The sequence below is a fragment of the Mastigoproctus giganteus genome, chromosome 6, assembly GCF_048544385.1.
Source record: "Mastigoproctus giganteus isolate SK-2022 chromosome 6, ASM4854438v1, whole genome shotgun sequence".
Lineage (NCBI taxonomy): Eukaryota > Metazoa > Arthropoda > Arachnida > Uropygi > Thelyphonidae > Mastigoproctus > Mastigoproctus giganteus.
In genome coordinates, this window is record NC_143580.1 from 81,643,424 (window position 1) to 81,663,611 (window position 20,188).

General features: G+C 39.0%; 1 protein-coding gene across 5 annotated transcripts in view; it reads left to right on the top strand.

The window, feature by feature from the left end:
- Tsen2 (tRNA splicing endonuclease subunit 2) overlaps nucleotides 1–20,188 on the top strand; it is a 245,765-nt gene that overhangs the window by 70,190 nt on the left and 155,387 nt on the right. For all 5 annotated transcript variants that reach the window (XM_090376069.1, XM_090376068.1, XM_090376071.1 and 2 more), the window contains 2 exons: nucleotides 1,078–1,134; nucleotides 15,992–16,130. In XM_090376069.1, coding sequence (XP_090232195.1) covers nucleotides 1,078–1,134; nucleotides 15,992–16,130 — 196 coding nt within the window. The remainder of the gene's footprint in view (nucleotides 1–1,077; nucleotides 1,135–15,991; nucleotides 16,131–20,188) is intronic.

Here is a 20,188-nt window from a genome sequence, read left to right on the forward strand (position 1 = left end):
GACTCCCAGCAGTCCTGGAAATCTCCATTGCCTTGCTTTCCAGGTCCCATCCCTGTAGAAGCAGTCTCTCCTGTTAAAAAGCACAGACCAGGCTGAGAAAAATTCTACCCCTTGCTTGAGCTTTGCACAGTCTCTCCAGGTCCGAATTGGTCAACAAGGCTCTCATCATATACTCCCTCCTATTGTGTCTTGGCAGAATTTCCAGTTGCTGATGCGCCAATAAAATACAAACAAACAAACTTGGCAGATTTGCTGACAATTTCACATTCAATCCTAAATCACGACTTTTTTCAACATTGACCTGTACTTGTTGAGTAAATCTGCAGATCTCTTACTCTTAATGTCATTAGTTTCAACGTGTACAACAATATCACCTTTTGTGCCCTTAAAAGATGATATCTGCTCTACATCGTCATCAACCTTTGCCCCCTGGCAGACATACCCTGGTCCTGTTCCACCTATCAATTGACATTATGTTATCTAACATAGTGTCAATAAAAAATAGAATCATGTAGTGCACCAATTTGAATTATATCTTGCCTTTTATATAAAAATATTAAGTGTTGAGTATTATATTGTTGCATCACATTTAGCACACAATTAATGTTGTTTGCTTTTACTAATTGATTGATGCCGACCGGGCTAGCCGGGTTTGTAAAGTGCCTTCCTGGCAACCCAAAGGTTGCGGGTTCGAATCCCGCCTCGGGCTTGGATCAGAGTACTGCAAAAATCTTGGGAGGTGCATTATGGCCACAGAAGCCGAAGCGCCAACAACTAACTTAAAAAAAAAAAAAAAAAATTGATTGATACTTTTTACTTTTAATTACCTTATTACACTGTGTTAGCCTTTCTTCTTTACTTTTCTGTTCAAGGATGTGATAATTTGCCTATTGTTGTATTATCTTTACTCTGGTAGAATTTTCTACCAGGTCTTGCTAAAATGTGTAGCTTTGATTTTATATTGATAAAAACTGATATAAAAATTAATAACCTTCAATTAATATGAGAGTTATTGTAATAAACTTACAAATTTGTTTTGTTGAAGTTTTCAGATATTTCATACATGTCTTCCAATAGGCTTTCTTCCTTTCATATGGACTTGGATGTTTAATTGTTGTAGATGAAGATGAAAATGTAAGTTGTTTAACTTTTAATTCAGATATGAACTTGAAAAAAAAAAAACAAGTTTCTTATTAAGGTATTCATTTTATCTTTTTTCGATCTTTTATGTGTAAATATTTTATCTAGATTGATAACAGAGCATTTCGTGTTTTTTTTACTTATACATTATTAAAAATTAGTAGAGGGTTACTACTGAATATTGATTTAAGCTTAGATAAGCTGATATATTAATGGAGTATTTTTATTCCTTTAATATTAGTAAAATAATAAGAGGAGTTTACCTCAATATAGTGCGTAGAACACTTCCGTATGATATCCTCCAGAAATTAAAACGGAAAAAATCGACAACTTACCGGTACATTAGAGTAAAATATAAATAATTAAATAATCAATTTAACACAATTCAAATCAATTTAAAACAATTAAAATTCAAATTAACACAATTAAAAGAATCTAACGAAAATATTCAAAACGATTTTCCTTCCTCACTAAGGAAGGAAAATCCTGCATTTTGAATATTTTCGTTAGATTCTTTTAATTGTGTTAATTTGAATTTTAATTGTTTTAAATTGATTTGAATTGTGTTAAATTGATTATTTATATTTTACTCTAATGTACCCGTAAGTTGTCGGTTTTTCCATTTTAATTTCTGGAGGGTATCATACGGAAGTGTTCTATGCACTATATTGAGGTAAACTCCTCTTATTATTTTACTAATATTATTATCAACGTAGAACATATTGAGTAGTACAGCTCTGATTCATACTATCTAATCTTATTCCTTTAATATACAGCTGTCTGCAATCAGTTTTTGTTTTAAAATAATATTTATAAAATATTTATAATTTATAATTAATATTTATAAAATAATTCCTATAATTTCACATCACAATTTCTACATATACAAATTTGTCTTTGCCCATAATATGTAAATATTACTACATATTATGGAAGTAGATTAATCAGTTGTTATCACCTGTAAATAACAATGATTGCCTGTGCTCATAGATGGCAATGTTAGGTAGAGCTAACACGTGAAACTTGTCTGTTTTCCACCTCTCTCTCTCTCTCTCTCTCTCTCTCTCTCTCTCTCTCTCTCTCTCTCTCTCTCTCTCTCTCTCTCTCCCTAATAATGGAAAGACAGCTTGTTGATGTTGGAACATGTAGTATATGTGTGATGATAGCATTTGAAAAATTGGGCAGTGATGTATAATATTTGATAATTTTAGTGCACAGCTGGTGTAGTAATCCTCCTAACATGAAGGCAGCAACAGCAGCTGCCTTCATTTTAGGAGAATTTCCAGGAAATTCAGAAGCAAATGGAATTGCCAAAACATCACTTTACAGAGCATCCAGCTATCCAGTGGCTGACTCTTGAACTGGCAGTTCAGCCTTCTTAGATCAGCGGGAAGTTGCTAACCTGGTGATGGTGGCAGCAGATCATCTTACAGGTATCCCCCCCCCAAATGACATTTCCTGTGTTAACCATTTTCAATGATTAAAAGTCTGAAATTTTTTGAACCGTCTTAAATATATTTGAACTTAACTGCAATAGTTTTGGAAGTGATTTTCATAAATAAATTATAGGTGAGAATCTGGTGACTTGCCACCACCTTTACAACTTTTTAGCTTCAAGAGTGGTACCATGCAAGCACCTGCTGAGTTTGTTTATAGTTTAAGGGTACTTGTTTTTCATCTCCCACCCACTAGTTCAGTAAACATCTACAGTCTTATCTTAGTTGTTTTTGAAAGTTTTTTTTTTTTTTTTTTTGTTGTTTTCACATAGTAAAGATCGTAACCATTTGAGTATAATATGCAAGGCTGGCAGTTCAGGCATTCCCAAAAAAATTTAGGTATTGATTCTTTCAAAACAGGAATATTACATCATGTGAAAGAATTTCAAGCGAGTCAGGGCAAAAAGCATGCAAAAAATATGCAACACAGAAATTTTAATAGAGACTGTCACCAAACCTGATCCTGAGGGCATAAGGGCCCAAGAGGTGGATAAGTTAGGACTTTAAAGCAGTGTCCCCCTCCCCAAAGGCAGAGGCCCATCAGTAATTATCTTTGATGTTGAGAAATAAAAAATCATGAACTCTCTGATGAGCGAAATTTGCGACAAAACCTTCCTTAGAAGGTTTTGGTTTTGTCATAATTTTTCCATCCTTCTTTAAAGAGTACTCTGAAAAGGTCTCTAGTCATCGGAGTTAATAACATATCTATACCAATAGTAAAGGAATTAAAGTACGTGGAAGTTGTATTTGACAATAAGCTAACCTTCTTCCCACATCTAAACTATTTAGCCAATAAAGTCAGAAATTATGTAGTCATGATTGCCCGAATCAGTAGATGGCCTAAAAAGGCAAACATTAACTTTAATTCAGAAAGCTATCTTCTTACTAGTAATCACCTGTGGAGCTGGTTTCTGGTTCACCAGAGCAGCCATAGGAAGAAATAAGAGGAAAATAGAATCCATGCAAAGGATAATTTTGCTCACTACCACCAGTGCTTGTTGCACAGTCAGCAACATCCACTGTGCAAATTTTGGCTGGCCCCCTACTGTTGGACCTTGAGATAATATGCTGAGGATTTTACTACTGCTTAAAGAAGGGTGTCCCCACTAACTTCGTGGAAATAGTCCTCAACCTAGACAGTCCAATCAACTAAGAAAGGTAACATATTGTCCTCAACCTAGACAGTCCAATCAACTAAGAAAGGTAACATATTGCTACGCTGCTGAACTAGAAGTGGCAAACCAGTTGGGCAAAAACCACAAAGGGGGAGGTGACCAAGAAATTCCTGCCCCAGGTATCTGGTTAGCCCCAAATCTCCACTGTGGTTTATCCTTAGACTTTACATTACTTTTATTCGTGTGCCAATGAGGACTGGACTCACATGTTATATAACTGCCCACAATATGACACTCAAAGAAGTACCCTAATCACTAAAATTGGATCTCTCCCAAGAGCATATGAACATTATTCATTACTGAGGAGCGCCTCCGTAGCCAGGTGGGAAGGAGCAGCAGTGCGTAGCACACGCTTCTTGATTAGACCGGGGTTCGAGCCCGTCACCACCAAATACGGAACATGCGGAAAGGTCAGGGAATGACCACCGCACCGGAGCAATATGGCCTTAGTTGCTAATGCTCCTAAAAAAAAAAACCAAATAAATAAAAAAAATTACTGAGGAAACCTATTACAAAGCACTGGAAGACTATCTATGCCCTGAGAGTATTTAATATAAGAAGATTAAATATGAGGACCTTAATTCAATCTTGTAGGCATACTAAAATGAAAATGCTAGCAGTCTTTTCTCCTACTGGCTGCCACTAGATGAAGGATACAGCAAAACTTGACGTTCCCTGTAAAGTTACCTATAAAAATGGATATGCAAACAAACTAAATCACCATAGAGAAGTAACCCAAACCTGATGTGACCAGGGACTGCACAAGAGTGCAAATTGAAAGGTATAGAACACAAAATTATAAATGTGCAAGCTAGGAGGTTAGGATGTTACCACCAGCCAGGAATTAAAGGACTCTGGAAGTGTGAGAGTGTGTATATGAATGGAAGATTGTAAATGATAACTCTGCTCATGTATATATCAGTAAGTGTATGTGTACTGGTTGTTGCTAGTGTTTAATTATGTTTTGGACCTGGTGATATGCAAAATGAAAGTGTAACTAGTATATGAACTGAATTATTGTGTGCTTGGATTATTTAAGAATGTGTGTGACAGGATGTCATGCTAGCTTGGGTGGTTTCACACATACCAGCAAGTGTGAATATGAGATGGAGCATGAGTTTGAGTATAAATATGAGTATGATTTTGGATTGAATGTTTATTGAAAGTATGTGAATATCTGCTTATAAATGAGAGTGAAGGTGTGTGATTGATGATTGATTTTGTATGAAAGCTAAGTTGTTGGTGGGTGGATGGTTAACTCTGTGCATGCATGAATGACTAGAGTAAGGATGGATGTGAACATACATGATTTTGTAGAATGAAAGCCACTGTCAAGCATGTCAGGTTATTACTCATCCTGTGAGTGCCAGTGATGTATTATTTACAAGTGCTGGTCCTGTTCGTGTGGTGGATGAATGCTGGTATGATTACTACGAAAATTTTTATTTTTATTTCTCAGAGCAAACTAAACTAAAATTACAATTAATTAGCTTTCGGCTGAATAGACAGCCTTCTTCAGATAGAAAAATACTTTGAGTGGCAGTTGGAATAGAGATGTGCACTGCCAGGATGGTGTGTGAGGTGCGTTGGCTAATTGTTTGAGGTTGATGTTTGTGGCTGTGACGTATGGTGGTGACGGGGCCAGCATTTGTCTATGGACAGAATTACTGCTTCTGAGAAATAAAAATAAAAATTTTCGTAGTATGAATCCAGAGCACGTAGGCCTCTTTCATTATAGCTGGTATGATTGTTTATATGCCTGCATATGATGAGTCTGTGTGCAAACGTTCATGTCCCCACCATGTGTGAATGTACTCATGACTGTTTACCTGTCCTGAATGTGTAGAAGTGAAAAAAAAATTGCAAAATATGTGTGCTGTCTGTATTCAGGGTGCTGTGATGAGTGTTTTTGTGCAAGATTTAGTGAGCGAGTGAATACTTGAGTAAATCCTTTTTTATTGTTCTTGACTGTGCACCCTTGAATATACATGAAAGAAAAAGAAAAATTGTGATGTGTAATTACTTGTTGTGGCTACGTGTTAGGTATTATATTTGTTAGTATGACTAAACTGTGGCTAGTTATATATAAAAAAAGTTTTTATATTTGTAAGCAAGAAAGCTATATGTGTTTTGTGTTGTTGTGGATATCATCATCAGCCGTTTTTTCCGCCACTTTTTTCCTTTCTTTTCTTACATCTATATCAAGTGTGCATCTTAACCATTCTGTGATCACTTCTAACATTTACCTTGTTCAGGACGGTAACATCATTCACAATATATCTTCTCTTAGTGAGGATGAAGTAGATTTCATTAGTTGTTAATCCATTTGGGCTCTTCCATGTCCACTTTCTGTTCTCCCTTTTCTTGAAAAAAAGTGTTCGTTGCTGACATTCCTCGAGATTCTGCAAATTCCACAAGCTTTTCACCTCTGTTGTGGATAGTCTCCTACCAAATGTGACTTACAGCTGGTGGGTGGTGCTCCTGATGGGGCCTACATCCTCAGCCGCCCCTGATTGAGACCATACTTCCTGACACCATGCTGACTCCTTGGCAGCATGGTATGGGATATTGACACTGGGGGCAGCCAGTGTTGGGGTTAATTGCTCAATAAACTAGGGCCCTGTCTCTATCTCTATGATTTTTACCCCACTCTATTAGTCTCTCTCTCTCTCTCTCTCTCTCTCTCTCCTCTCTCTCTCTCTCTCTCTCTCTCTCTCTCTCTCTCTCTCTCCTTACCTAAACATTTCACCTAGAGGAGCCTACCATTACAAACACTTTATATTGACCTTATCGGTCTTCCTCTGTGGAGGATGGGCACCTTCCACAGGGTACCCCTTCTGTTCCCTATTCTTCTAATTCCTGGTGGAAGTCTTCCTATCATCCACCACCTTTGCCTTCTACTATACTTCACACTTTCACTGTCTCCCCCACACCCCTTTTTAACAAAAAACACTTTTTTTTTTTTTTTTTTTTGGTATTCCTGGTAACCCAGACGATGCCAGGGTTCCCCCCTGCCATAGCTATTATGAGTCCCTACTTACTTAGCCTGGTTATCCATGTTCAGTTCTTCAAATAGACCTTTGGGGTTGGGAAAAGTTCTGACTCATAACTGTAATGCAACACACCAACCGTATAACTGAAACTTTATTAAAATAATAATATAAAACCAGATCAAATTTTGTAAAAATAAAAAACACTGTTTGTACAATGAAAGTGATAAAATAATAGATAAAAATCAAAACATAGAAATTACACTATACAGGTAGCCCTCGATTTGCACCGGGGTTAGGTTCCTGGGGAGATAAGCACACATGGATTCGGCACAAATGAAACCCTTTAATATAATGGAGTCAATCGGAAATCACAGGGTTAGGTTCCGGGCACCAAAAATTTTACCTACCTCTTTGCATCGATTGTTTTATTTTATTAGCATTCTTCATAGTTGTAGTAATAGTCGATGGAGGCATATTCTTAGCCCTACACACATTAGGGTGGCTTTCATCAGATTCTATCCTCCGAATATTGCACTAGGATTCAATTAACTACTTTTACCAGACATGGCGTGTCTTTATTCTATTAAATTAAAAACTTTATAACACGATTGGAAAAAACTGCACACGGCTATCACTATTGTTATTATTTAATTTATTAATAGCACAATTAATAAAAAAATGTTAGTGTAATAAATTTCCAACATGTGTAAATAGCGTAAACAACAACCAACTAAATGCTTCACCATATGCACCTTTACTATCCGCATCCACGACTGGTTACTTTGAGGGCGGGAATCTTTCTCGTCTCTGATACAAATGCGCTAATTGCTGATTGGCTCAGATTGTCCTAAATCACGTGAACAGTGCACAGTATGATGCTGATAAATTGTCGGACTATTTGAAACTTTCAATTTATAAAAAAAATTCCAAAATAATAATAAAAAAAATATGGTGTTCTGGTTAGTGATCGGCACTATTGCAAATTGGCGCAAATCGGACCAGTGCAAAACGAGGACTACCTGTACAGAATTAAAAGTGATAAAAACAACCGTAGCTTTCAGAGGCAACTGCCTCCTTGATCAACAGTAAGACTTAACTTGTCACTGTACATCCTTAAATAACTTCAAGAATTATGGTTGAATATGGATTCCCCTGTCTCTATTAATACTTTTATGCTCAGAAGATGTCTCTATTAATACTATTATGCTCAGAAGAAGGATGTAGCCCAGAAGGGCTATGTCCTTTTAATGTAGTTTGACATTGTCCCCTTTTTTTATTTTTTATGCATTTCTTTTACTTTGTTGCCCATGCCTCAGTGTATTGACTGTGGCTGGCTTATCTGGCTGGAGTGGCTGATATCTTCTGTTATGGTTTGAATGCTACTGCTTGATGACCAGTGTGTCTCTGTGGTGTTGACGCAAGGGAAGCTGAATGTTATTGTTTAGGACAACCTTTGGATGGGGAAGTTGTTTCATCATTTCTGTTTAAATTAGAAGTGTTCCTGTAAAATGAATAGTTCTAAAAATGTTCTGCTGTTTTCTTTTCTGTTTGTTTTTCTTTTTCTGCATTGGTGGACTTAGCGTTAGTTGATATATATATGATACAAGAAGCAAGCTTATACAGCATTATCCAAAAAAAAAAAAAAAAACCTTCCCATTTCACCCATCTGGTCACTCCAAATGTTGTCTAGTTCATCCTTAAATTTATTTGAGCTATCAACTTCCGTAATGACATACGTCTGTTCCAGCAGTCAACTACCCGCTGGCTAAAGGCAAACTACTATACATCTATTCTGCAACTGTCTTTCCTCAATTTGAATCTATGCCCCTCAGGTTTGAAATCTGAGTAATCAGAAGAATCCCACCAGCATTGAGCCTGCTCAAACCGTTCAAGGCCTTATACACCTCAATCAGATCACCTCACAGGTGCTTAGTCTCCAGATACTGCAACTTGCTGAACTTAAGCCTTTCTTGGTAAGAACACCCCTCTGTTCCTCTCACCAATCTTGTTGCCCTTCTTTGTACTCCTTCTAGCAATTCTACATCCTTCCTAAAATGAGGCCTCAAGGCAAATTTCCACATATCTATTCTACAACTGTCTTTCCTCAGTATAAATCTATGCCCCCTCAGGTTCTTAATCTGAGCAAGAGGAAGAATCCCATCAGCATTGAGCTTGCTCAGCCCATTCAAGGCCTTATACACCTCAGTCAGATCACCTCGGATGTGCCTAATCTCCAAGTGCTGCAATTTGTGGAACTTAAGCCTATTTTGGGAAGAGAATCCCTTTGTTCCCCTCACTAATCTTGTTACCCCTCTTTGTATTCATTCTAGCAACTCTACATCCTTCCTAAAATGAGGCCTCCAGACCTGTACATAGTATTTCAAGGTGTGGCCTGACCATTGCCTTGTACAACGAGATAATCACCTCCTTGTTCCTGCTAGCAATATTCCTATATATCATTGACAAGACTCCATGACCTGCTCTGGCAGCCCATCTGCACTACTCAGTGAATTTCATATCTCACTGCACAATTACCCTCAGGACTTTTTCACTCTCCACTTTGCTGAGTGTAGTACTGCACAATTGCTATGTTTCTCTTTGGTTACTGCTACCCATATGCAGTACTTTACATTTGTCAATGTTAAACTTCAGTTACCACTTCTTAGCCCATTTGCCCAACTTATCTAGGTCCAGTTGCAGTAGCATACTGTCTTAACTGCGATAAGAACCCTGCAAACCTTTGTATCGTCTGCAAACTTGGACATTAAGCCTGATATACCTTCATCAATATCATTAATGAATACACAAAACAACAATGGGGGGCCATCACCGAACTCTGGGGAACTCCACTATTAACATTAGTCCACAAAGAGCAGTGTCCATTGATTACCATTCTTTGTCGTCTCCCACTCAACTATCTCTTTATCCATTGTAGCAACTTGCCCTTAATGCCATATTGCTCCAATTTGCACAGCAGTCTTCCATGTGCAACAGTATCAAAAGCTTTCCTGAACTCAAAGTATATGATATCAAAATTATTTTTTGCATCCAGTTCCTTTGTGATCACATCATAGTATCGAATCAAATTGGTTAAACAAGACATCTCTTTAACAAACCCATGCTGTCTTAATTAGTGACTCCATTATTTTTCCCAGAACACAAGTTAAACTAACACATTTATAATTACTTGTGTCACCTTTTTCAACTCCCCTTTTTGAATTGGGGATATATTTGCACACCTCCAGCCCATGGGGACGTCCCTTGAGTCCAAAGAAACTCTCATAATTATGGCTAACTTCCTTTGGTGCCTCCTTTAATATAATTGGATAGATCCAATCTACCCCAGGTGCCTTCCTTATGTTTAACTTAAACAATTTCTCCTCTACTTTGCTCTCATTTATTACAAAATAACTTAGCTCCCTGTTAGAGTCTGAACTTCTGGCATTCCCCTCCTTGAATCACTCCTCATGTGTGAAATATAGATGCAAAATACTCATTGTTTATCAGCTATCATGAGAACATGATCATCCATAGTCAAACCATCAATGTTAAGTGGACCAATCTGATTCATTCCATTCCTTCTAGAGTTTACATAAGTAAAGGATTCTTTTCATCCTTTGCCAAAGATTTCTCGTAATCTGCCTTCGCCTGCCTAACCTCCTTTTTGACTTGATTACAGACTAGCTTATATCTCCATAGGCTTCTGTTTCACCTGATAATTTATATGCATTCCATGCATTTTTCTTCTCTGCCAAGAGTCTCATTAATTCATCTGACATCCATTTAGGTCTAAACCTTGAACAGTATTTCTTAGTTGGTATGAAAAGCCGTAACCTCCAAGATCAAGTCCCTGAAAACTTCCCATTTAGAAATCCCCATTGGTAACATCATCAGTTTATCCCACTGTATAGAATTTAAAAACTGTCTGAGACCACTGTAGCCACCTTTATGAAATCAAAAGCCCTTCCTTTTACCCTTAATGGTAGTTACATTTTTAAGTAAATCCCACATCAGTACACAATGATCACTGTCAACCAATGGTTCCTTTATCTACAAATTCTTAATGCACGAATGATCACTGCCGATAATCAGATCAAGGGTATTGCTCTCCCTGGTTGCCTCTTGAACATGTTGTAGAAAAGTCATCCAATAACTCCACAAAAGTCTTGCTAGTGTGTGGATGACCAATCCACAAGTTCCAGTCAATACAGCATGCCCCCGTTATAACGCGTTTTGCTTTACGCTGATTCGCTATAATGCTGTTCTTATATTATAACCCGTATCTGACTATAACGCTGTCACAGATCACTATAACGCTCTTTTACAGATTGCATTTTTGGCATATTTAACGAAATCGTTTCATTTGATGGAGTCGATAGCTTGAAAATGAATAGCAAAACAGCATTAAAACGTTTCCAGTGCCGACTTGAGAAATCTTCCCACGCTCAGTGAAATTTTCTCGCAAGCTAATTTAATTGCAGTACAGTCACTTGTTATGTAGTTCCGAGATGAACATTTTAAAAAAATGATCAAGTATATTGCTTGTAATATTTGCGTTATATGCATTTATCCGTAGTCTAGTCATCACTCAGTACCGTATTAGACGTGCGAAACCGGCAGTTTACTTGAACATTGTATCGTAATTAATGCAACCAACGCAGTTACATTTTCGAAGAGTTAATAATGGCTGATAAGAATGAAAAAGCAACATCTGGCGCAGTACGAAGACTATAAATGTAAGAAAAAGACTGAATTTGAAAATTAAATTAGACGTTTTGAAGCGAATCGATTCCCATCAACGACAAGGGGATGTGTGCCATAATTTAGGACTTGCAAGTTTAACTGTAAGAACAAATATAAAAAAAAAATGAAGAATTAATTTTAGCAGCAGGAAAGACAGCTGTTCCACTGCAAGCAACTAGGGCTAGGCCCGCTATTAGGATTGAAATGGAAAGACTAATTTTATTGAAGTTAATATCCAATGCAGAATTCAGTTAAGTTAAATGTTATGAAAGAGAGAGAGAGAGAGATTAGCCAGTATGATGATCTGAAGAAAACTCACCTAAAAAAAAAAAATGTGGAACCATTTAAAACTGGTAAGAGCTGGTTGAATAGATTTAAAATCTAGGGAGAAGCCGCAAATACAGATCAAGGAGCAAAACTTTCAAAAAAGAACTTGTTAAAATTATTGAAGAGGGGTAAAAAAGGTAAAGTGCAGCCATTATCAACCCACTGCAGGATGGAAGCCTCCTCAACAATTAATGCTGAGGGAAATGGACCATAATCTGCCATGCTGGTCCAGTGCGGGTTGGCAGATCGACCGTATTCAGCAGTCAGGGGCTTGAACCCCGGTCTACTCAAGGAGCGTGTGCTACTGCATTCCCGCTCCTGACCACTCGGCTATGGAGGCTGTCTTGTGTGTTATACTTCTCAACAAGTTTATAACATAGATGAAGCAGGACTTTTGTGGAAACGAAAGCCTAAAAGAAGTTTCATATTGAAAGAAGAAAAAAAACATGCCAGGTTTCAAAGCGGTGAAGGATTGGGTGACTTTATTGTTGGGTGGTAACGCTGCGGGGGATTTAAAATTAATACACCTTTTAGTTTATTTAGAAGAGGGCCAAAGTTCAACCCAAAATCTCCACATTTTTCATGATTAAATTCATCAATTAAATTAAATCAATTAAAATCAATTTAGATCAATTAAATTCATAATTTTAATTGGAATTTTAAATTTAATTTTGATATGTAAGTAGTTGCCACATAATTATATACGTATGTAATGCAGAATATTTTATATGTACAAATATTGAATATTAAATATTTTGACCGACATTTGTGCATCTTTTCACTACCGTTTATTATTTATTAGGAAATATCCTATGGCACCGACCGCAACTTACAAATACACATGTTACTTTACGGGAATGCTGAGCTTGCTTAGTGCGGATTCACTTAGCGCTCTGTTTTTCTGGAACGAATTATCAGCGTTAAGCGGGGGTCACCTGTATATGGAAAGTTAAATTCCCCCATTGTAAGACATTCTGATTTACTGCCCACTCTATTTCTCTGCACTATTGCTCATTGTAGTCATCAGATTCATTAGGCCTATAACATACACAGCTCCTCTCATTTTCCCTTTTCCAGTGCTTATGTCATACCACACTGACTCAACGTTGCATTGTCCACCAATATCAATTGGATGCACTTCCTTAGATTTTGTGTTTCTTAACTAACAGCATAACCACTCCCACTTTTTCTGTCCTGTCTATCCTTTCTGTACACATTGTACTCCCCAAATTCCAATTCTGCACTGCTTATGTTTGTGTGACACCACGTTTCTGATATTTCAACAATATCCAATTTTGATGTCTTGACCAGCACTTCAAACTCATCAAATTTATTAATTATGCTTCTAGCCTTGGTGTACATGAAGTATACATGCACCTGTTCCTATTTTTAAAAAAAATAAATTATCTGTTTGTACTCCTTGACGACCAAACGGTCAGAGGAGTTCACAAGATAAGACAGAATACAAGACACAGCACCATATTCAGCAGTCACGGGCTTGAACCCCTGTCACTCAAGGCACGTGTACTTATGCACCCGCGCGCCTGACCACTAGGCTACAGCAGCCTTATTAAGCTACCCTAACACAGCCCATGTATTTACTTGTTCTACAATGACTACCAGCAGTCTCCGAAATCCCCAGCACCATGCTTTCCAGGGTACTGTTTATTCTAATAGCAGCTGTGCAAGAATCACTTTCACCTTTGCCTGCTGCCACTGTTAATCTTTTAGTCAGTGTATTCCCCCAAGCTAGCAGTTTTCTCACCTACCTAACACTGTCTCGATAGCATCAGCAAATATTCTTGCATCCTTTGTATTTATGTGTACCCCATCCCTGCAGAAGCAGTCTATCCTGTTAACAAGCACCGACCATGCTGAAAAAAAATTCTACCTCATGAGCCTTGCTCAATCTCTCCATGGCCAAATTGATTGATAAGGCATCATCATATACTCCCTCCTATCATGTCCGGACAGAATTGCAAACACTTTCAAAATCAACCCTAAGTCGTGACTTTTTTTCAACAATGACCTGTACTTGTTAATTAAATATGCAGATCTGTTACTGTTAATGTTATGTACAAGGGGATAATCAGCTCCTTGTCTCTGCTAGCAAAATTCCTATATATCATTGACAAGACTGCATGACTTGCTGTGGCATCCCATCTACACATCTCAGACAACTTCATATCTGACTGCACAGTTGCCCCCCCATGTCTTTTTCATTCTCCATTTCCCTGAGTGTAGTACCACACAGTTGGTACATTTCTCTTGGGTTACTGCTACTCATATGCAATACTTTGCATTTGTAAAACTTTAGTTGCCACTTCTCAGCCCATCTGCCTAACTTTTCTAGATCCTGTTGCAGTAGCATACTGTCTTTACTGTCATTAATACCCCTGTCGACCTTTGTATCATCTGGAAACTTGGACATTAAGCCCTATATACCTTCATCAATATCTTTGATAAATACACAAAATAACAATCGGCCCAGCGCCGAAATCTGGGGACTCCTCTAAATAACATTAGTTCATGAAGAGCAGTGTCCATTTATTACCACTCTGTTGTCTCCCACTCAACCATCCTTTTATCCATTGTAGCAACTTGCCCTTAATGGCATTCCACTCCAATTTGTACAGCAGTCTTCCACGTGCAACAGTATCAAAAGCTTTCCTGAAATCCAAGTATATGATGTGATAATTATTTTTTGAATCCAGTTCCCTTGTGACCACATCATAGTATCTAATCAGACTGGTCATACAAGACCTCCCCTTATCAAACCCATGCTGTGTCTGAACTATTACTGTGATCTTGTTTATCTGATCCTGCAATGCTTTAACCGGTGACTCCATTATTTTCCCCAGAACCGAAGTTAAACTAACAAGTCTATACTTACTTGTTACACTTTATAACTAAAGGTGTGGTTCTCAATTCCCACATGATATGCAGCATCACTGGTTCTAATGTTGCCTTGTTAGTGTCATATGTGCATTTATCATCACTTTTCTATACATTTGTTTGATATACAAATTTATGTGTTCCTGTCGGTGAGTTTGTATACAGTTCCTGTTTCCACGAGAGAGAGAGAGAGAGAGAGAGAGAGAGAGAGAGAGAGAGAGAGAGAGAGAGAGAGAGAGAGAGAGAGAGTGTCACTGTGTGCAAATTAACCATGGACACTCTTTAGTTTGGGTCCATCCTTTGATTATTGTTGTTAACCTTTGCCAGTTCTTTTGACAGACTTCCCAAAATCTGGGTGGTAGGAAGGATTATATGTTTTGGGAAGGAATATTTCTCCCCCTTGTGTCTTTGATTTTGTAATTTAGTGTTGTTTTCCACATAGTATCAACTACAGTGTGGTTTGATATCTATTTGGAATAGTGTTTATTTTGTTTCACCCAGGTGTGGGATGAATATGTGAGGAGCCTTAAAATAAGAACAGTTATCATTCCTGCTTCCCTACTTCTGGGGTGGTTCGTGGTGAAGTAGAGTAATCTTCCTGTATATGATTGCAATCACTGGCTTTTCCTTTGTTGAGCACATTTAGGATCTATTGATTTGTCAGGCTCTTTCGCTAAGGTGAACTGGATATTGCAATAACTTAAGAAGGAATAATGGACAAAGAAATTGTTGAGACAGAGAGGTCATCAGAACTATGTCATTAGACTTGGATTGTTCTGTCCATTTTGGTGTTAGTCTTGAATTCCCTGCTTGCTGTCACCAGAGCAAGATGCTATCTGGAAATTGTTTTTCTTTATAAGCTAACTAAAACTTTGGTGGAGTTCTCAAGTTTTAGAGTACTACTGTCATTACAAATATGATAATTTTTTACACTAGTTATAATCATGTTGACTAGAAAAAAAATATATATATGAAATATCACTCAAACTATCATACTATAAGAATTTAAAAATTCAACTCTATTAGCACTGCATGCACTTGCTCATGTTACATTAAGTATCATGCCCTGATAAAAGGGTAGTGATTACATTGCATAACAATAACACACATTTTATACAATTCTCTAATTAATATTAACTATATTATTATTAATATAGCTTATTTTTCTAGTAAATATTGGATTTTCAGATATAGGTAATTAAAATTCTGTTTTCAATCATAGATGTTGACAATAGAAGAAATATGGAATAAGTTTTGTGAGTCTGCAGGCATTAGTTTCCCAGTGATGTATACTGTTTATCATCATTTCCGCAGTAAGGGTTGGGTTGTTAGATCTGGACTGAAATATGGAGCAGATTTCTGTAAGTACTGAAAGTTTGTATAAATATAGATGGGGGGGAAATGTGTATATACATGTATATAGTTGAAATTAAGTTTAAATTAATATGCGTTAAAGAAAAGCATACAAGAATAAAGTAAGAAAAATAATATGAAAAATGTAGTAAGGCAAAAATTGGTAGCTGCAGTACATTTACAATCTGCATTCTGCTTGTAAAACACCTTATTGAATTTGAAAAAGTATGCAGTGTGGCTAAGCCAAGTAAGAAGCAAATAGAAAGGAAAACAATAAACTGTAGTAACAAAAAACTGGGTTGGGAGAAATAAATCAAGAATAAAAGGTTGGAAAAGAATGTTTTTGAATTAATTTAGAATTTATAGTCAATTAAAACAAATTTAGCAGTATCCCATTGATGGCATGCAAGGCTGAATTATGGGAAATATCACTGTGTACAGAACTAAAAACCTACCACAACAACTTTACCATAATGTGAAGGAAAAATAAATCAAGACTGACTGACTATTGGGCCCCATCTCTTCAGAAGGCCACAAGACCTATAATGGTCATGGATCAGTGCATTGACCCAAGTGACAAATAATCAAAATGCCAATGTAATGGATTTGCTTGGTAGCGGTCATCATGGAGTGAGAAAATAACATGTAGCAGAAGAAAGTACCCACAAAGCAGTGCCAAACTACAAACAAAGAATAAAGTTAATAGGAAATAACTATGATATAGATGGCAGTATGGGTGGCGCTTTTGCATTACATCCCACTACTACCATGTAATTGGGCCGCATGTGCCCACATTGTTACCACCATGGGAGCCCTTTACGTTGTGGCCCTGTACTACCGCCCAGGCGAGGACATCACCTTCGCCATAAATTACCTTCGGTAATCAACAAACTCAAGAATAATCATTGGCGCAGACGGCAACTGCAGATTCTCTGTGTGGCACAGTCACACACCTGATCGACCAGGCACAAGGAACGGTCAAAAATTAGAGGAGTTCCTGGCAAATGCACCAGTAACGGTATTAAGCCTCCCACACAACCTGCCGACCTTCTGCAATACGTTGTTGGAGTCAACTATAGATGTCACCATGGCCTCCAGAAACATAGCCAGCAATATTACTGGATGGTCGGTCCAAGATGCCTGGACCACCTCTGACCACCGTGCCATAACCTTCCAGGTTACCTGCTCACTAACCAGGAACCCAGTACCAAGATGAATACAGCACGGTACGCTATTCAGGAAGCAAATTGGGACACCTTCCAGACTGAAATCTCAGTTGCCTTACAGGAAAATAATGCCGAATTCCAGACCACTAGGAACCCAGAACTCCTTCAGCGAAAGACAACAACCTTCATCACTCAGGCCCATGAAGCTGCAATACCTGGGAAACACCCAGCCCCTGGTGTTTCCCCGGGTGCAGTGCCATGGTGGAACTGGGACCTGCAGCACCTTAGAAAGAAAGGGCCAGAAGATCTTGGCCAGCTGCAGACGTGGAGGCCTTATGGCAGCAGTACAGAGAAGTGAGAAATGCCTACACCGTGCAGATACGTCACTGCAAACAGGAGACTTGGCAGCGATTGGTTACAACTACTGGCAATAACAGTCCCTGGGGGGGGGGTGGTCTACAAGATCACCACAAACAAGCTCCCTCGGGGGGAGGTTGTCGCTACTACCAGAACTCCACAAGGTGCCATGACTACAAACTTGGAAAGCACCATAAACGATATTCTGGACGTGGTCTTTCAACCACCGGCTGAACTGCAGACTGACGATCAGAAGAAAATGTGCCAAGATAATGCAACCTACAATTACCAAGCAATGGAAATGCCTTTCACCAGGGAGAAGTTAGCAGCATCAACTATCAGAGGAAATATATGCCCAGGGCCAGACCTGCTAGAACCAGAAATTGTTAAAAAAAAAACAGTGGAACATGCCCCTGACCTGATGCTAAATCTTTACAACAAATGCCTCCAGGCAGGAGCCTTTCCAACATCTTGGAAGGTTGCCAATGTCAAACTTATCCTAAAAAATCCTTCCAAGTCGCCTATCCTCCCAGACTCTTACAGGCCTCTATAACCTTGCTCTCCATGGTCAGCAAGCTCTTCGAGTGCCTATTACATGCTCGTCTCCAACATCACTACAATACTGCAGGACTAACAACACCCAACCAGTTCAGCTTTCGACAGGATCATTCTGCCATAGATGCCCACCAGCACCTCCTGGGGAAAGTGGAGAACCGCAACATAAAATACTTCTTTGTGATTTCTGTGGACTTCGCTGGGGCGTTCGACACACTTTGGTGGCCGAGCGTCCTGGCCAGACTTAGAGCGGCAAATCTTCCCAGCAACCCCTATCAGACCTTACAGAACTACCTATCCAACAGATTCATAGTAGTGAATGCGCCCTATCAGACCCTCTGTAGAAGTATCCACCGGGGCTGCCCGCAGGGTTCGGTCCTGAGACCATTCCTATGGAATGTTGTCTTGGACAGCTTCCTCATCTTGGAGAAGTGGATGCTCAAGCATTTGCCGATGACCTCATTCTCTCCGTCTCGTCGAACTCAAGGACAGAACTGGGCAAAACAGAATCACCTGAGAATATCACCGGAAAAAACCAACTCAGCCTTGCTGAAAGGGAACTTGGACCTATGACAGCCTCCTCAAATTGAGATAAACCAGACGACAATAAAATTCTCCAAACAACTCAAGTATTTAGGTGTCATCCTAGACCACAACCTATCCTTCAAAGACCACCTACAAAACATCCAAACCAAGATTAGGAAATATGCTGCCCTCGTTGCTAGGGTCGCTCGAAGGGACTGGGGCCTTGGCCAGCGTATGCTACATATCTTCTACAAAGCCATATTTATACCTATCGTCACATATGCCTCTGGTGTATGGCATCACAAGGCTACTACTGCAGTCAACCGACATATCATCGACTCAACCCAAAGATCAATTCTACTATTTACTTCTCGTGCCTGCAGCATGGTGAGCATCCACAGTTTACAGGTCCTGACCGGAGTACTCCCCCTTGACCTGGAGATTGTGGGCCAAGGATTACTTTACCACCTGGCAAAGGGCACCTCAAGGACTTGTCTCAGACATACAACTGACCCAGCAAATAACCGCACCGCCGAAAAGAAGAGGCTCTACGCTCACCTGCTACAGGTGTGGCAAGAGAGATGGACAAACTCCCATATAGGGGAGATAACCAGAAAGTTTATACCTGATGTCGGCAGGGTCTATCCTAAGTTCCCAACATGGTTCTCAACTGGACTCCATGCGGCATACCTTCTCACCGGACAATGCACCATCAATGCCAAACTTTTCCTTTTGGGAATTGAAGAGGACCCTACCTGTGTTTGTGGCGGTCTGGAGAGCTGGCAACATCTAATGTATGATTGCCAGCTTTATGACGACCTCCACAACATTCTAATAACAAAGATCCTATATTGTTCTAGAGGATGGGAGCACAACATACTGGATACAAAACAAGAGTACCTGGCTTTCTCCTGCTATGCCCAAGAGCTCTTCGCAAGAAGATGAGTGCTCGCTGCAGTGGAGCACAACTGAACCCTATACATGACAACCAGGAATAACAACTTAACCTACTTAATAAAGGACAAGAACTGACTTGACTAAACTGGATGGGACCTGCTCCCATGAGTGATATCCCAAATGGGAACACCAATACCACTAAAGACCAACTGCAGCTTGCTGCTGGCCATCTCGGCTCTCAAACCATGCTCCCTTGCATGGTCCTATCTTTTCCTCTCTCCCCCGGCAGGGGGAGGGGACGGTATTTTCCGTCCCCTCACCTCCTTGCCACTCCTCTCTTAGCCTGGTGGGGCATGGGCCTGCCCCACTGATTATCTGGGGTTGCCTTCTCTATTGTCCCCATATTTCTGTCTTTTCCCCCCAGCCTTCTGTCTCCCCCCACTCTACCTAATACGCAAGTGTATACCCCACATAACTTAAAATTTAATAATGACTAAATTTAATTGCGTTCACACTAAACTCATTTAGCCCTTCTACTCAATTTTCTTAACTCCCACTGAGCGAAT